The sequence below is a fragment of the Vombatus ursinus genome, unplaced genomic scaffold, assembly GCF_900497805.2.
Source record: "Vombatus ursinus unplaced genomic scaffold, bare-nosed wombat genome assembly UNPS02014801.1, whole genome shotgun sequence".
NCBI lineage: Eukaryota > Metazoa > Chordata > Mammalia > Diprotodontia > Vombatidae > Vombatus > Vombatus ursinus.
In genome coordinates this window covers 7,555,161-7,573,874 of record NW_020954579.1, presented here as the reverse complement: position 1 = coordinate 7,573,874, position 18,714 = coordinate 7,555,161, and the positions used below count along the sequence as shown (strand labels likewise).

General features: G+C 37.5%; 1 protein-coding gene across 1 annotated transcript; it reads right to left on the bottom strand.

The window, feature by feature from the left end:
* Window positions 1–263: 263 nt before the first annotated feature.
* On the bottom strand, window positions 264–16,584 carry MEIOC (meiosis specific with coiled-coil domain). The gene is made up of 8 exons (XM_027872960.1): window positions 16,483–16,584; window positions 14,486–14,620; window positions 11,489–11,646; window positions 7,739–7,843; window positions 4,894–6,769; window positions 4,030–4,164; window positions 1,064–1,244; window positions 264–493 (listed from the first exon to the last, which is right to left on the bottom strand). The coding sequence occupies exons 1-8, from the start codon at window positions 16,582–16,584 to the stop codon at window positions 264–266; spliced, it is 2,922 nt and encodes a 973-aa protein (XP_027728761.1).
* Window positions 16,585–18,714: the final 2,130 nt, after the last annotated feature.

Sequence of the window (18,714 nt, the reverse complement as noted above, 5' to 3'; positions counted from 1 at the left end):
AACCTGTTATCTTTGACTAGCTAGAACTCCTAGTCAACTTTACCTCTGAGAGTTCACCTTTAACTATTCTGATCCATTAGAAATAGTATTCTAGATTTTTTTTAAAAAATAGAAGTCGAACTTCATTAAGGTATTAACTTTAAATCTGGGAGAAAATTAATGTACTGAAATTCTCAAGCTTGAAAAGTTCATTAAAATTACTTTAGAATGTCTTGATACATTTACTTAACAGCTTTCATTCTTCATGTTTTGCTGGCATTTCCTTAATGTTGGTTTGTTTCACCTCTCTGGTTCATAGGATTGCTGCTATTTATACTTTCATGGACTTTATCTTCACAGTTTACTATATCCTGTAAAGCCTTCTCCACATCTGCTTGGCCAGCTGTACTGGCTGTTTTGGGCAAGGTCATCTGCAGTGCACACCATAGGGTAGTGCGTGCTTTCCGAGTAGCCACGCACATCTCTTTAATTGCTGAGGCAAGAGCAAATACATCTAAAAAAAAAAGTTACATACATTATAAATATAGGCCATGTAAGATACCATCTAAGAAATTTCCTGAAATCTAAAAACCAAGACAAAAAACAACCGAACCCCCCCCCCAAAAAAACATCTGGCATTATAGCCAAAGTAAAGTTGATTATAATATTACTCTATTCAAGAAGGATGGTTATTTCCTGAACTAAAGACATTCTGTTGTTAAGTATGGGTGTGGGGTTTTTTGGCTGTTGTTTCTTTGTGATTACTAGGGAAAATGACCTATGCTTTATCTGGGGCACTGATTTTTGTCTCAGTTGCACAAACAAAAATCAAAAGACTTCCAAAGACAAGCTAAAAAGGAACACTTTTTAATTCTGAAGGATGTAAAAAGTTATCAGAATTACATTTCTTTTGAGTTTTTAAAATCTTAGTTAAGTTTGTCTTATTACTCTAAGTTCTACTGCTAGCTAGAAGTTTTAGAAATGTTCCTTAAGCCTCTGATTGAACATAAAATTAACATAGTTCTCTTATAGTAACACTCTAGATTTAGCATCACCTTACCAAAGAAGGAATACTGATTGGTACCTCTGTCATCTTGGCATCTAGGAACTCCTTGCCTTTGCCGATTTGAAGCATTTACAATTTCATCCTTTCTACGTGACTGTACAATGTGAATAGACTCCAAGTGTCTATCAAGAGCAGTAGAAATATTGGCATGAAGGGGAGAACTGCGAAGACGTTCCATTTTGCCAAGTAAAGTCACAACCTGTAGGAAGTATTTTAAAGTTAGGTAAGGCATATAACCATAATGCCTTGCCTCAAACGTCAGCAAAAATAAATTCGTATTTGAAGAAGAACATTAAGATCACTTATCTGCTATTAAAAGTTCATCTCAAAAGTTTCAGTGTCTGACTTCAAGAACTTAGCAACATTGGAAAGGTTAAATTTATTGGTAGGTGTTAATAGTAGGCAGATATAAGATCGGGGTTAATATTTTTTAGCATTTGGGGTAACATCTTGAGGAAGTAGGTTTAATATATAAAAACCATTAAATTCCAAAGGAAGGTCCTCTAGGTTGATTAACCTTGAACCTGTTAAGTCATATTAATCTATCTCCCCATCTGCAGAAAATGGAAATAAAGCCTGTCCCCTACCTACTTTTTAGAGATGTGAAGACAGAATGAGATAGTTATTAAAAAAATACTTTGGAAGTAAAATTCAATTCAACTAACATTTATTGAGAACTACTAGACACTGGGGATAAGGAGTGAAAAAACAGTATTCTGCCCTCAAAAAGAGGGATGACAACCCATTAATTTTTTTCTGCTGTTTGGTTTTCATGTAGTCCACTCAACTTTAACTACCTTCTTAACAATAATCTAACTATGCTCTCAGTGGTAACCGCAATTAAATCTACTCAGATGACTTTAAAAGAGAGTTCAGATAGAGATGAATAGGGAGCTGAGAGCAGTGTTCTAAAGGAAACTGTTATTGCTTAGTTTAAAGAATTCAGAATTTGGGAAAATCCAGGATTTTTATTATTATGACTGTTAAAAGATTCCATAGGTATAAACATTACCCAAAGAAATTTGGGAAGAAAGCAATTTATTCCTATTGGTTACTATGCTAAAAAATAAGTTTCTATAGCGTCACTTTCATTTCAGTAGGCATAGATTCTTTTTGAACATTAAGGGGTGCAAGCCACATAGTTGTGGATTGTCCTATAGTTTGCTTCAAGTTCTTAAAACAGTGAGTAGTTTTCTCTAACAATCAGGATTTCACAGAGCAAATCAATACAATTAACTGTCCCCAGAAGCTAGCTCCTGATTCTAACTATATACCGTAGAGCACAGTTGTTCTAAAAAACCCTTAATTGAGAAGCTGACATCATTGAATCACTGCTTCCTTGACTTATCAAAATCATTTGTTTTTTTAGATTGAGCGTATGTCAAATCAGGCCCATAGATTCTCTCAAGAAAACAGGTTTATAGGAGAAAAGAAAGTATTTCACTCCATCTTAGACCCCTAGAAAACAAAACACTATACCAAAACCACAAGCCAATCACTTAGTATTATTATTTGAGAAAAGCAAAGAGTTACTTAAAGGATAAGATAAAGAAAATGCGATGAAATTTTATGTGGTTTTTAGTAGACTTAAAATTTTTTTTACAGGTTTCTGAAAAATCCCACAAAATAAAAAACACTATGGAAAACTACAAAAGTTAGTACAACCAAAAGCAGTTTCAACCTTTGAATATTTCTGAATAACATTGCTATTTATCTATAATAAAATTACTAAAACCTATGTACCCAAAGCCTGTAAGTTAATGTATAACTAGAAGGAACATTCTAGTTTTTAGATCCTCTCTTCTTGTGACTCTTTGTTTTATTATAAGGAGCTTACCATAGAGCTAAATGGATTTTAACCAGAAGTAATTTTTATAAAAATAAACTAGTTTTTTAAATTATAAATTAACATGATAATATTTAAATGCAATCTATGACATTTCTAGTTTATTTTAAATTGCTGGACATTTTTATCAGCATAAATATTTCCCTTGAATTAAAAAGACATTTTCTGAAAATTTTAACTGATTAGATATAAACAGGTTTAATAGTCTATAAAAACTGAAAAAAAAACAGGCCTGCTTCTAGCAAAGGAGACTAATAGTTTGTTTATGTTAACAGCTTAAGGACAAAAGATATAATTAGGAAATAAATGTAAGTCAACTGTACTTATTATTTCTTGATTCATAAAAGCTTCTGTTAAGTCACAGAGATAACTTGATTTTTTTGAACACTTAATTTTATAACTTTAAAGGCATGCTTAAAAGTTCTACTTGGAAAGTGTTTTAAGTAAGATTTTAAAGAAGTTTTTAAAGAAGAATTTACAAACTGCAACCCCAAAATCCCAAAATTACAAGCATATTTTTTGGGGGGGGAGGGGTATAACTATTCCCAATAACAAAGGATTCATTTCAAGATTCCAGCAAAGTTCCCTACTGTTTTAAAAACATGATATGATTACACAACTTTCCAAGAACATAACTATAGTATCATGTAAAGTTAGGCACATAAATTGCTTAATGAATGAACTGGATGAATGATGCAAAGCTGAGAAAATTAAGAATTATAGCCTTATGTTTTACAGTGTGCACACTACAAACGTCAACTCCCTACTCAAGCTGTCTTTGTAAGAAATTTGGGGAAAATTTTTGGTGTTGATATTTGGGAAGGAGTTCTTCCTAAATATTTAAAAATTGTTCTATCCATTAAAGCTTAATTACCAATTTAGTCTGAAGGTGGAATCTTTTAACCTATTGGTAAAGGAATTTTTGCTTTATAAAGGTCCTCACTATTTTCAAAATAACTTTTAAATAAATGGCACTTCTTTCTAAATATTTATCTTTATGCTAAGACCAAACATGGAAAATTATTTTTAAAAAGCTAATGCATATGAGATTTTTAAACTCCTCAAAAGTCTTAGATATTAAAAAAATACATGAACCAATTTAAATATAGTGTTTTGTTTTGTTTTTTAAATAGCTTACTCTGGCTTGTTCTCGTAATTCATCCACAATTAGGCGATCAACTCGTGATGGGTTAGAGGTCAGCCTTGGAATTGGAGTGTTATTAGTACTGGAAACTTTTTTCCCTGGATAGTTCTTGGCAAGAGCCAATTCAGTCTAAGAAAAATTGCAAAAGTTTAGACATCTAATTTTTTCAAAATATTATCAAACAATGAATAATAGTTTTCATATGCACATACATGTATATATCCCATATAAGCCTAGTCTTTACCATTATATGGCTTAATTCAGTGCATGTAAATTTGCCCAAACACTCAAGTCAAGTACCAAAGAAGCTTCAATCTGCTAAGGTAGGCAAGGATTTAAAAATTCTATTAAATCTCATGCTTAATCTTAATGCTTCTCTATGTGAAGATTTCATTTCCTTTAAAATTAGTAAATAAGTAAATAACTGCTTAATTAAATAACTTGGGACTTGTGGTCTCTAAGTCATATGGTTATACTAAAAATGTTCACTTCTAGCTATTCTATATAGCAATCCATACTTATTTTGCTAAACAAAGCATTTGTAAAATATACTAGTACTTTTTTCTCGAAATTATTTTTAATGTTTTTTTCAACATCGATGAGATTGACACATTCAATTCCGATATTAAAGATTTTTGTCCCTTTAGTTTATTTCTGGGATAATTTTTCCGATTATCTAGTCTCTATGCATGTAAAAACACACTGCAGTTTTTAACATTACAGAATAAAGAGTTTAGCTTCATCAGTAAGACAAGCTACTCTTGAACTAACATGGTGGGTGATAATACTGAAAACTGGCAGAGCTGGCATCATGCTACAATTAATTTACTCCTATACAGATAGCTGTTTTTGTGTTACCTTTTTTCTCTCCTTTTCTAATGCTCTCCACTGTTCATAGCACTCTTCTAGACGAATATGAAGTTCACTAGCTGGTCCACTTCGGGTTTTAATTGGTCTTTGAAATCCAAAGGTTGGCACAAAACCAGAAAAGGAATTATCACCATACATCATATCATTGAAATAAGGATATAAGTGACTTAAATCGTCATAAGAAAACAAATCGTAGGAATCCAATAGTGGAACAACAGAATGGCCAAATGGATGGGTAGATCGCAAGGGAAATCCATTTGAACCAAGTTGCTGAAAACTCTGATTATGCCTTAAGTCTCCCATCATGTAATTATTAGAAAAACATGAGGCTTGCGTACGATTCACACGGTTATTAACAATATTGTTGTCTCCGCTTCCCTGTCGGTGGCTATTATAGTGACCTTGTGACTCCAACAGATCTTGGTATGTATTTTGAGATAAACCATCTAAATGCTTCTGTCCTTCCTCAGGATCATAATGTCCAGTTTGGGGCTTAGCTTGAAAATTATGTTTGGTCACATTTTCAATGATCCCATACTGCTGAGCAGAATAGTTATCACAAAATCCATTTGGCTGCTTTATTTTTTTATCTGTAACTGATTCAAAGAGACTTTCTTCCCCAGTCTTGGTCAGTCCTTCCATGTGATTGACAGACTGAATTCTTTCTGTACCATTGTAACTGAAATCAAAACCAGAAAATGCTGAAGGATTTTCTTGGCAATATTTCTGAAACAAATTACTATTCTGGGTTAAATTTGTAGATGATAGTTGGGGAAAATCTGAAGAATGGTTACTACCTTTTGAGGCTGCATTTAAATGGCTATTCAATTTCATCAAGTTACCTTGATTTCGATATGGCACAGGAGCGCTGTTTTTCGTTTGAACATTCATCCAAGTTGGCCTACTTATGTTGATGCCTCCTGAAGATGTTGCTGAGTTCGATAATAAATTCACTGATTTAAAATATTCAGAATTCTGGGGCTCAGGTTTAGAAAACTGCGCTTTTTCTGAGACACTAGCAAAATCATTATTACCTGGGCAAGCTGTGTGAGATTTCAGTCCATATTCCGATTTTAACCCAAAATCAGCAGTGAATGCTGCTTCCTTTGTAAACTGCTTTTCTGTTAAATGTGGTGTAGTCTTTGAAAATGTGAAATTCTGTTGGTCTTGTATAGTCTCCTCCATTTTTTTCTGGTTTGTTGGTTTAACTTGAAATAACTTAGTGTATGTGTCTGTTTCTACAGCTGGTGTCTCAGGTGTTCCATTGGCTAATTTTTTGTTATCTTGAACACTAAAATTTGAACATTTATTTAGCTTAGCTTTATTGGGATGAGAATATTCTGGATATCTACAATAATCTGCATTTTCATTGTATTTATTGAATTGTGAAAGAAATATCTCTGCCCTTTTTTGCTGTAATGGTACCTCAAGCCCTTTGGCACACATTTTATCTCTTCCATAAGGGTAAGTATCAACCCCTGATTCTTTCATGATATCAGATAGGCCAGCTTGTGGTGTAAAACAGTTTTTGATAAATGGATATTCTTGGAATGTTGTCTTAGTGGTATCATTTGTCTGAATATTATAACAGTTGGAGTGATCACTTCGTGAGGGGTACATCCATTGCTCTTCCAGGTCTAAGCTAGTAAATCCATGATAAAGTTCATCTATTTTCTGTTGTGGTGTGAGATTACTACTGTGCAGGTACTGCTTTTCCACTGTTGAGACAGATTCGCCACTATAAAAAGCTTGTTGAGAGATGGCTGTATCTACTGGCCTTTTAGTTTCTGACAAGAGTTCATGGTGATCTGCAAATCTGCTTGTATTCACAGGCCAAACTGACTTTAAGTTGGAGGAGCAGGTCCTAGAACAAGTAAATATGTTTAATTACAACTTGGACTTTAAAGACTTTTCCCCAGTGGAGAATGTGAGAAAGGAGTTGAAATACCTCAATCTTGTCCCACTCAGCTCTTCTCCAATTATCCACAGCACATTATCAACCTTTTACTTACATCACAGAAATTTTTAGAGGATAATGGTAGCTATTTCCTGCTGGAAATAACATAATGAAATAACCTTCTTAACTTCACTCTCTCTTCATTGTACTTTTTCCTGTGGGCAACTCAAGCCAATGAATAAAATCCCACTATAGCTTCTCATTAACTATGTATAGTGAGCAGAGCATGAAAGACTTTTTCTTTTGATTGGCTTATTTTTACTGATAAAAGACAAAATTAATTTAAAGAAAAAATAAAGTTCTGGAGAGTCTGTATTTTTTTCATAATAAAAAGGGAGGTGTTCTGATGAAGCTGTATTTGAAATTAGAATATTTTAATTGGCTACATATGTACTGCATAGTTCCTATTTAGGATTCAAAATCCATAGCTTCTGGGTAGGATTTTTCCACACCCAAATGAAACAATTAAGGTGTCTTTTTTAACAATTAATTTTACTTTGTAAATAAAATCCATGTGTCTTTCTGGATAGAAATCACGAAGTTTTTTCTTTGGAATCAATGTATAAAATGCCTGGAATTTATACACACTCCTAATGCCAAGCTTTAGCCCATGTGACAAAATGTTTTGAATACTGTAAGAACAATTTTCCTAATAAAAGATATTAACAGTAATTGAAAAAATGAAAACACAAAATGAGATTTTGAGTAACAGGGCCATAATGAATCACATCAATGAAGTTAAACCTAAAAGTGAGTATGACTTAAGTCTCTGACTGCCAAATGATCCTCTATTCACTAAAAGAAGGTTAAGGATGAGGTTCAGACAATATATGCAAGTTTAAAAGTTTCTTAAACGGTTATATATAATATACTAACCCCTCAGCAAAATATGGCTGTGACTTATCTTGTTCTTCCAAAATGTTAGACACAAGTCCATATAAGTCTGTTTCACTGCCATAGTCATTTCTTTCAGTTTGAATCCTAAAAACAAATCACAGTTGGTGAAAACTGAATATCATTTGTAAATTACTTTATCCTATAATACAGTGCAATATTAATAGGTAACAGTTATATAGCACTTACTATGTGCCAGACACTGTGCTAAGTGCTTTACAATTTATTATCTCATTTCATCCTCACAATTGTCTTTTTCTAGTCTTACTACCATTATCTTAATATTTAACCCTTGGAATGAATTTATACTTGCATTTCAAACAGTGGTAGAAACTAAAATAATAACATTTTTCACTCTGGCATTGAGTTCATTTCAAACCATATAGCCAATTCATACTAAATAACGACTTCCTAGGCATTTCTCTCCACACCAATACCGTACATTTTAGACTAAAGGAGATATAATTTTCTGTTCTGTGATGACCTATCACCCATATACTTCAGCTATTGCTGAAAGCCACTTTCGAGTCCTATAACCCTTTATTCCATCAACACTTACTTAGTTTCTTCATAAAATATTTGAACCTGATGTTTTATTCAGTACTTTCCCCCAAATTTTGTGTGTGAAAATGAAGTATATCCAGAATAATACTGAAATCTTCCTTAAAATAACTCAAGACTTAGGCAGGTAGGTAGCACAGTGGATAGAGCACTGGTCCTGAAGTCAGAATGACCCAAGTTCAAATCCGTCCTTAGACACATAACACTTACCAGTTGTGTGACTCTGGGCAAGTCACTTAACCCCAACTGCCTCACCAAAAAAAAAAAAAACAAAACCCAAAACAAAAAAACAAACAAACAAATAACTCAAGACTTTAAAGGGACTAATGTAGGTAGAGTATTAGTCAAGGGACCCAGGTTTCTAGACCCGGTTTTGCTACTAATAACTAATTGTGTGAACTTGGGCCAAAAATTAACTTCTTTAGATTTCAGTTACTTGTAAAATAAAGAGGTGGCCTAGTTCAGGTATTCTTAACTTGTTGTATCATGGACCCCTATAGCAATCTGGTAAGTGTATAGGCAACTTTCTCAAAATATTTTTTTAAATGCATAAGACACATAGCATTAGAAAGGAAACTAGTTTTATGGAAATACAGTTATCAAAATAGTCTTAAAAACAAGTTCATGGACCTCAGGTTAAAAACCGCTGACAGTAGAAAGAGTAGTAAATGTAGAATCTAAGAATCACTGATTTAGAGCTAGAAGAGGCCTTACAGGTCATCAAATGTAGCCCTCTCATTTTATAGAAAGGGACACAGGCCTCAGATGTTAAGTGACTTGCCCAAGGTCACTGGGTGGCAAGTAGCAGAACTGGGATTTGAACCAAGGTCCTGTCACTCAAAAATCCAGTGCTCTTTCCATTGCACTGAAAATTCCATCTTCATTTTCTTATTTTCAGTGTCAAAGTTTGCTCTGTCACTTACTACCTGTGTGATCCTGGGCAAATCATGTTAACTCCTCTGGGGTTTTTTCATTTGTAAAATGAAAGGAATGGACACTAAGGCCTAAAATTGTATGGGTATACTCCAAGAAGTATCTAGTATAGAAGCTATAGTTTCAATTAGTTAAGTGATATCTTGCCCAGTGAATTGAAATAATCTAAATATGTATAATGACAAAAACTATGAGGGGATACTATTTTATCTTTTCCAGGGAGATCTGTTGAGAATTGGAAAAATTTACATCTTTATTTTATTGGCCTCTAAATGAAATTTAACATTCCCTTCCATTATTTATTTAGGCTTTACCAGACTGCCAAAGGGGTCCATGACATTAAAAAGTGACAAAAACTCCTGGCCTGGGCAGTTCTACCTGTTGTTTTCCTTAAGAGCTGGAGATTTTCATTTTTTTGTTTCTAACCCCAAATGGTTAACACAGTGTCTAGAACATAAATGGTTAATAAATGCTTACTCATTATGTTTTAAACTATATTGTTTCTCCTATAAAAGTTCTTCATCATTGTTTTTGCTCTTCTTTTCCTTACAATTTTTTTTAGTGTTATGACATTTTAGATACAATATCTATTTGTGTAGCTATACACGGTTGAAAAAGATTTCACGTAAATCTCATTTGATCCCCACAACAAAGCTTGAGTTAAGTAACAAAGATATTACTTTCATTTTATATCAAAATTGTAGAATGTTCAAGTTAGGTAGGACCTTATTTATTATCTGAGTAATCACTGGATCAAAGATTGATAGCCACAGAAGACTTCAGAGGATAGACATTTAGTCCAACCTTATTTCAAAAACAAAAAATTAGGCCTAGGGAGGTTAAGGGACTTGCCTAAGGTCAAACATACAAGTAGCACATTTGAACCCAGGTCCTCTAAGTTAATGATCTTTTCCCTGTACCACAACTGCTGAAATTGAGGATCAGTTAAGTAAGGTTATGCTAACCAGCAAATCCAAATCACTTAGACTGGTTTTTCAGTGATTCCTCACTACATTATTTTCCTAAGCAATCAGTGTAAAATTTCTGAGTTATATGTAGTCCCTGAATTTTCTGAAATGTAGAACTTTCCCAATAAATCTGGGGTGGAGGGAAAGCTAATCAAAACTCCTGGGCTAGATAAATTACTACTGTTGTCCTTAAGGGCAAGGACTGTTTCATTTTTTTTGTCTTTGTATCCACACATGATTAGCATAGTGCCTAGAACACAGGAGTTTAGTAGAAGCTAATTATGTTCTAAACAATAATTTTTCTTTCCCTTCACTATAAAAAAAATTCTTTTCCTCAAAAATTTTAGTGTTATTTTAGATTTAATATCTATTATTTGTATAGCTCTCTACATTTGAAAATTATTTCATGTAAATTATCTTATTTGAGATCATTTCCAATAGGACTAGCATCTTAGATATTTTACCTTGAGTTAATTTTTTTAAGTTCCAGTATTTTTCAATTAATAAGAACCAAAGTTAAAAAGAACTATATAACACTGCCTCTTATTAAGGGTCAAAGTAAATTAAAAGTGTGTTTTTTCTAGTATCATCCTTTTGATAAATCTGTGAATTGACTAACTACCAAAGACTTATAAAGGGAGATGGCAAGATAAGGAGACCAATACTTTTTAACCTAATAAAAAGGATAACTTCATAAATGGGAACTCCTAAATCAGATTTTATTAAATGATCTTACTAAAAGGGAAAAAAATGAAAAAGATACCAAATAGCTATTAAATTAATAATTTTATTGAAGGTAGCCTCTTCAAATTATTTTTAAAACCTGATGAATAAATAAAACTAATGCCAACCAATCACAATCCTGGTATAGAGTCACAAGGCTGACATCAGAGTTTAAGGATTTCTGTATTATAGGAAAAAAGGTAGAATATATACCTCTATGTACTTAGTATATGTGATCCATTGTATAATCAAGTCAGCCTCTCTATATGAAGGTTTCATTTTTATACAATTCAGAACAGCAAACAATAATGTATAGTCCTCCAATATGCCTCCAAAACTAGATGATTTCTGATAATATTGTGGTTCATTTTGAAAAGTAATGTAAAATGGGCCTGTGTATTTACATGCCACATATAGTTAAATTAAGCTGGTCAACATGGTAATTGGATATTTTTTTCACCCTAATCTTTCCCTCCTTGTAGTTCGCAAATGACTTAATTCAATTTAAAACCTAATTTAAACTCTTATGTCTTATTCATTAATTTACCTGTTCTTTACATTGATTTGAGAATTAGTAGGTTGCTTAATATCATCTCCATATGTTGGCCATGGTGCATAGAAAAGGGAAGAATCAACAGAATTTGAATATTCTGTGGATGAAGAAAGTGGAGTATATGTCTGCCGTAAATCTACATTGTCTTCACTCTGAAATTTATAAGAAATATTTTAGTAATACTTATGAATACTTCATTTATTTTCTTTTATTCTGCTATTGACAGAATATTAGTTCAGGTGATAAAAAATACAAGTAGAAAGAACACAAGAACAGAATTTGAGAGCTATAATCTTAAATTGGAACTTAAAGGACTGTAGCTGTATGTACAGTGACTGAATTTTTCATTTTTCATCTAGAAATCTCACAGACTTAGGCAGTGTGACTTTGCACAAATTACATAACTGAAATGCTCTAGCTCATCTGGAAAAAGTGGGTAAAAAGTAACACTTTACATTTTTGTGTTGTCATTTACAAAAGCATTTTCATATATCTCATTTGATTTTCAAAACAACTATCAGAGACAGGTAAGGCCAGTATTATCTCTATCTTAGTGATAAGGAAACTGAGTCTTTTGGAGATAAAATGACTTGCCCAGTGTATTAGGTTACTGAGAAGCAGCACCAGGACTATAACTTAGGTTTTCAGATTCAGCCCAGTGCTGGCCAACAACAGAATCTTAAAGCTGTTTCTACTTCCTCTAATGTCCTCTCTCCCCTCTTCCTCCCTCTTTACACCTGTTGAATTCTTATCCCTGCCCATCTTTTATAGTCTAACTGAAATGCCAACTCTTCCCGGGAGTCTTATCTGATTTTTCTCCAGTAACGCCCTCTCAGGCCCCAGAGCACTATGTTTTATGTTGGTCATAGAATATTGTGTATTACAGTACTCTACTAGACTGAAGGTCCCTTGAGGACAGGGACAATGCCTTGTTTAAACTTTGTATCTCTGCCAGCACATAGTGTGATTCACTCAGTACTGCACTTATGTTTATTATTGTTGTTTCTACTATACAACACTACATCTCTCTCACTCTCTATTCCTTTAACACCTGTATTTTTTTAAAAAATTAATAACTTTCACTATTTGAAGGGCTCCAGCTCAGGTTTTTGTAAAGAAAATTGTAACAAGGTACAATAAACAACAAAATTTACAGGCTGATATAAATACTTCATAACAATGTTTGAAATGTAATAAAGCTAATTTTAAGTTATTAATACTAGAAAATTCTTTTATACGTGAACTCCAAAATTATAGATTCACTCTTTTCAGTCCTACAAAGAGGAAATGATAAAGCCAGAGGTGGCCTTTAACCCTAAGTAACATGTAAATACAATAAAAAGAGTTTATTTAATGTTTAAGTATAACAATGGGATCTGAAACTGGTTAAAAATATTTTTAAACTATACTATTCCTTTGCATAATTTTTACTGTGATTCAAATTAAACATATATTAAAAAATACTTTATTTGTACAATTTTTATTTTTAAATTTTTTCTATATTAAATTTTCTTGTTAACTATTACCATCTTAATCAATGTCACTGAAACAATCAGTAATTCAAAGCACAGGCTAATGATGGCTATAATGTTAGTAATATAGTCAACACTTAAATATGTTTAAAAAGAGTTCTTTTAAAAACCATCTTCAGAAGCTCAAATTGTTTTGTAGCATTTGCTGTTTTATTTTGACCATGATTATTATTTTAAACCTATACTTCAGAACTTTCTTGAGTAAACTGAGGTGCAGAACAACTACTTCATTGAAAATGAAAGTTCCACTAAAATTTTTACCTTTCCAGAATTCCAGTGGTATTAAATTTATAGAAGGTTTTTTATTTTATTTTATGCTCAGGTACTTAGTACTGATTAATCTACTCGTTTTTAGTTTTAACTTGTTCAAACTAGCTGTTTTCAGTCCAACTGTTCATTTGTATTACTCAATTCTGTAGTGAAATACTTAGCCAATCAATCACTTTCATTTTATGTCTATAATGGTGAAGCCCTGGTATCTGGACCTAAATATGTTTTGAGGATGTTCTTTCATTTCAACTATATTTTGCATTTTAAATGAATTTTTATCCAGATTTGGAAAAAAATCCAACTTTTTTTAAAAGGTCAATTTTTAGCTTAGCCTGACAGGAAGTACTTTAATACCAAATCAATATGGTAGAGATCCATATATAAATACAAGAAACACGTGGATCGTTTTCCAGCTAAAATATGTATACAAATGTAACATACAGATGTCCAGTGTGGACAAAACTAAATAGTCTGGATAGTTACCAGCCTCTAAATGTGAGTTATTATTATTATTAGATATAGCACTTTAAAGTTTACAAAGCACTTTTTTTTTACAAACACCCTATGAGGTAAGCAAGTACTATCCCCATTTAGAATACTGATTGTACAGATTTTTGGGGGGGTGAAACTTCACTCACTTTTAAATTAAGGTCATTTTTGTAATGATGAGGAATATTTCCACACATTCAGACAACCTGACCAAAATGAAAATTTCAAATGACAGCAATTTTAATTACACTAATAGGTTAACTTTTTAAAACAAGTTTTTAAGAGAGAAAAGTAGACAGTAGCACACAATCCAAGATATCAAAAAAAAGCATGAAGATAATCAAAACTTTTAACCTTAAATTACCTGATGTTTGGATTCATGTAGGCCTATAATAAATAGCTTTTAAATATGCTTAAAAGAGTGTTCAAAGTTAAGAAATTAATGTAAAGGAGTTTCCTTAACATTTTTGTGGTCACATTAAGCTGAGGATAGGATGAAAACATTTAATGAAAAATGTTAGGTATTCCATAGAACAATTTTTCAAAGGTATGTATTTTGCCAATTCTCAGTTCCTCTTCTAACCAGAGATTCATCAACACCATGAACTGGACAGTCTGGGGAGATGAATTTAATTGTAATAATTTGGTATACTTGACAGTCCTTAACCTTTTAACATGGAATTAAAGGTTATTAATGCACCTGTGATTTGTAGCAATCATAGAAAGAAGTGGAGCCAGTCAACATCACACTGTTGAATACATCAGTTAATCGGCTGCTGGTATCTGCATTAATGTTCCAGCAGCGATTCGCACCTCCACGGAAAGCGACTTTAGGCTGCAGACAGCAGAAATCGAGAAGAAAAGCATGAATAATGAAGGGGAATGTTGTAGCGAATGAACTTTGTCCCAAAGACTTATTTACCAATTTTTTTTGTAAAAGGAATCGGATTTCTATTCCTCAACGAGCAATTCATTTGTGACCCTTAACTGCTCGCTCTCCTTAATCCCACTTCCCCGACACCAAATTGCTCCTTTCTCCTCCTTATCCACTTTCTAAACTTTTCTTAAGACAAGATTACAGAGGCCAAACAATTAGTATCTATTCAAAGAGTCCGGTGGGGCTCGCTGGGGGCCGGTGGGGTGGAAAGCAAATGATCTTTCCTTTCCAAGGCTGCTCTTGGCTCTTCTGGTCTCGAGGGAAACTCAAATCCCTATTTGCAACTGGGGGTCGCTTCTCCCAGCTAATAAGTAAGTCCCAGAATCCGTGTAAATGAGATCCCACTGAATTCCCCATAAGTATGGGAAGAAAAAGGGAAGGAAGAGGTATGGAACTACATAGCTAACTTCATCACAACTACGCGGAAACGCAGTCAAATTTCTTTTGGCATCTTCCTCCGAGTTCAACTCACTCTAGCCCCTCCCAAATCCTTTTCTTCTCTCCCTCTCTTCCACCCCCATCCCCCACCTTGAGAGGCCTCTGACACTGTCAGTTTTGTCCTCCAGTCAGTCACACAGGCCCTTTTTTCCCCTCTGGGGCCTTGGAACCTGTCAGCTCCAATCTTCCAGGTCCCCTCAAGGTCCCCACATGGTGTCACCTCTGGACCCCAGTACCTCAACAAGCCATTTTCTTCAAAAGACCCATGTGAATTTCCACAATTATTTGTTAAGCGCCTACTACACGGAACAAGGTGCTGTGCTAATTTAGGCGCTGTCACCTCCGTCCATCTTCCTTTCCTCTCTCCTGAGGATCCTCCCAACCCCCCTTTCTCACTTAGGGGGCCCGATCCTGACTTCCAGTCTTTCTCAATCCCCTTTCCTCAAGGGTCCCACAACCTATCGCCTCCAAAGTCCCTTCCCTCAAGAGACCAATATCTAGTCACCTCGGTGCGACAGCCAGCCCCCCAATTCTCTGTCCTCACAGAGGCCCCACAACTCGTCACCCCTCTTTCCTCGCTAGGGTCCCACAGCCCGTCGTCTCCTCGGTGACTCCCTCACGAGGGTCCCACACAGCGTCGTCACCTCCTCAGTCCTCCCCTCAGGGGCCTCACAACCCGTCGTCGTCACCTCCTTGGTCCCCCTCGGCCCTTCCTTCACAAGAGCTCCACACCCCGTCAGTCGCCTCAGCTCCTCGGTCCTTCCCTCACAAAGGCCGCCATGGTCACCCCGGTCCCTCAGCCCTTCCTCACATCCCACTGCCGTCACCTCCTCGTCCTCAGACCTGCCCCCACAGAGGCCTGCCAGCCCGTCCTTTCCCTCACCCTCCATCACTTCCTCGGTCCTTCCCTCACAGGGCCCCCACATCCCGTCCCCTCCTCGGCCCTTCCCTCACACTTCGCCACCTCCCCGCTCCCTCGGCCCCTCCTTCACAAGCGCCCCACATTCCCTCAGGGGCTCCGGTCCTGTCAGCCCCGTCGTCGGGTGCCGCTCCCTCGCCCTCCCCCACCAGCCCCCGGCGCAGCTCGTCCCTCCCCAGGCCTCGGCCCCCTTTTCCCCGAAGGTCCCGCCGCGCTCGCAGCCCCGCAGCCCGCCCCGACCCGGGGCTCCAGCCCATGACGGCTGTTTGACGGGGCGGCCGGGCGGCGGGGCGGCGGGGCGGGCTGGGCCAGGGCCGTCTGTCCTCCCTTCCCTCCTCCCGCTCCTCCGCGGCGCCTCGCCCGCGCCGTGCCCAGCCGCTCCAAGGTCCCCGACCCCCATTACCTCCACACCCCGCCATCCCCCTGTCCTGCCTCCCTCGGGCTCGAGGGGGCTGGCGTACGTAGGGCAGGGGCCAGGCGGACCGCCTCCGCCTCTCACCTCCATCGGGGGCCCCCCCAGCCCCTCCGCGGTTAGGCTCGGCTCCTGGGGTCGGGGATGAGGGAGGGCGTCGGGCCGCTGCTCCCCTCAGCCCGCACCCCGCCACTCCCGCCGTTGCCTCCGCCCCCAGCGCCGCCTGAGGCCCAACTGTGGGGAGGGGGGGAGGCCAGAGGGGGGGGGGGGGGCCGGGGGGGGGGGAGAGGCCGTTACATTTCCTACCCAAGGGCTCGCGACCTGGCACGCGACCTGGCACTGGCCCGTCCCCGCCCCCTCCAGCCTGCCCCCTCCCCCCGCCTCCCTCCCAGGTCCTCTTTCCTCTCCCCAACATCTGATTGGTTCCTCCGGGAGCCAATGGGCATCTTCTGCCAAGACCCTGTTCCCCCAGAGACAGGGCAAAGAAGGGGCCGTTAGCGTGCTCTTGCCTCTCCCGTGGCTTCGGCTTTTCCCGCTCAAAATATGAAGACCCAGGATTGGCTGAAGTGGGGCAGGGGCGGCGTGATGATTGGCTAGAGCAGGCTGCGATGGGGGGAGAGAAGGAGGAGGGGCTGGGGAAGGGAGGCACTAGTGCCTGTCACCCGGGGTCGTTTTCTTTAGCAGCAATTGAGGGAGTGTGGAATATGGGTGGGGCCGAGGCCCACGGTGGCTTGGGTCGTGAGGCCAGTAAGCCCGCCACACCTAACATCCCTATGTTAATACTCGACGTGCTCCCCTTGGTCGGGGCGCGGAAACTTGTCCCAGAATCCTTAGCAGCGGAACCAGAGAATTCTGGGTAGCGAGCCCGCGGTGGAAGGCTGTGGGCCAGTCTTGCTCCTGTCCCGGGACCCGGGGGTGGTTTGGCCAGGCTGGAGTCACAACCTTAGCCAACCTCGAGACCAGATTCCGAGGTTCATGTGGCCTCTGGGGGCATTTCCTTGCCCAGAAGATTCCAAACCTGTTAGCCTCAGTGATGCAGAAATGACATGCATGGGGCCAGCCATTGTAGACTGGCAGAGAGCTTGGATTGTAGGTTTTCTATGCCCTCCCCACCCCTCTATGATGAGTGCACATTGTTCTCTTAAGGTGGTACAGGGTCCTGGAATCAGGAACACCTACCTTCAAATTAGGCCTCAGACACTTACTAGATGTGTGACCCTGGACAAGTCACTTAATGGCTGTCTGCCTCAGTTTTCTCATCTGTAAAATAGGGATAAATAATAGCACTTGCCTCTCAGAATGGTTTGTGACCTTAAAATGAAATATTTGTAAGAGTTTTGCAAACCTTAGGGCCCTATACTAGCTATATATTCAGAGTTCCACTTGGCTTTGACTTTAAAAAGATGACAAATAGATCCAACTTGTGTTGCCACTGCCTTACTATTATATGATGTAGGTGTCATTCCTTTGCTGAGATTGAAAAAGATAATCGCTCCTTTGTTTACTGATATGCTGTGAGTTGGAAAGTAAGAGACATGCTCATTAAAGTATAGGGAGAGAAAAAGGAACAACTTATTTCATGGAGTATATTCTAAAATAAATTTCAGGATTTCTGATTTTGTTTCTGTACACCATGTGATCTACACACTGAAACAAACTGCTGCAACCCCTCTTCTGTACCTTACTTAGTAAACTGATTTCCTGACTTGATTTGACTGAAAAACTTAACATCCAGCCTAAATAAAGTCAGATCCATGAGCCTAAGATGAGAAACAAATCATCCATTTTTTCCACAGCTTTAAGTCTTTCCAGTGGGGTAGGATCTGATGTAACTGTGCTCCTTGGCATAACCTCAAGTAACCCAGGGTTACTTTCAGGGTACAATGAACTAAAGTGAATAAACAAATTCATTGTGAGAAAATCTGGTTACCAAACTGGACATGTAGTTCCAGCCAATTCATTAATAATAATAAGGTGATTCCAAACTTATTCCTGGGCAGCTAGGTGGTGCAGTGGTTAGAATGTTGGGTCAGAAAGACTCATCTTCCTCCTTAATTCAAATTTTGCCTAAGACATTTTCTAGCTGTGTGACCTGGGAAAGTCACTTTAACCTTGTTTGCCTCAGTTTCCTCATCTGTAAAACGAGCTGGAGAAGGAATGGCAAACCACTCCAGTATCTTTGCCAAGAAAATCCCAAATGGGATAATGAAGAGTTGCATACAG

Bases quoted from the DNA above. Each gene is read 5' to 3' on its own strand.
- MEIOC (XM_027872960.1), bottom strand. From the start codon at position 16,584: ATGGAGGTGAGAGGCGGAGGCGGTCCGCCTGGCCCCTGCCCTACGTAC. The intron at 7,844-11,488 runs GTAAATTAATGA...ATTTGTTTTTAG, and splicing joins CAAATCAATGTAAAGAACAG to GATTCAAACTGAAAGAAATG. The intron at 1,245-4,029 runs GTAAGCTATTTA...TACTTCCTACAG, and splicing joins AATTACGAGAACAAGCCAGA to GTTGTGACTTTACTTGGCAA.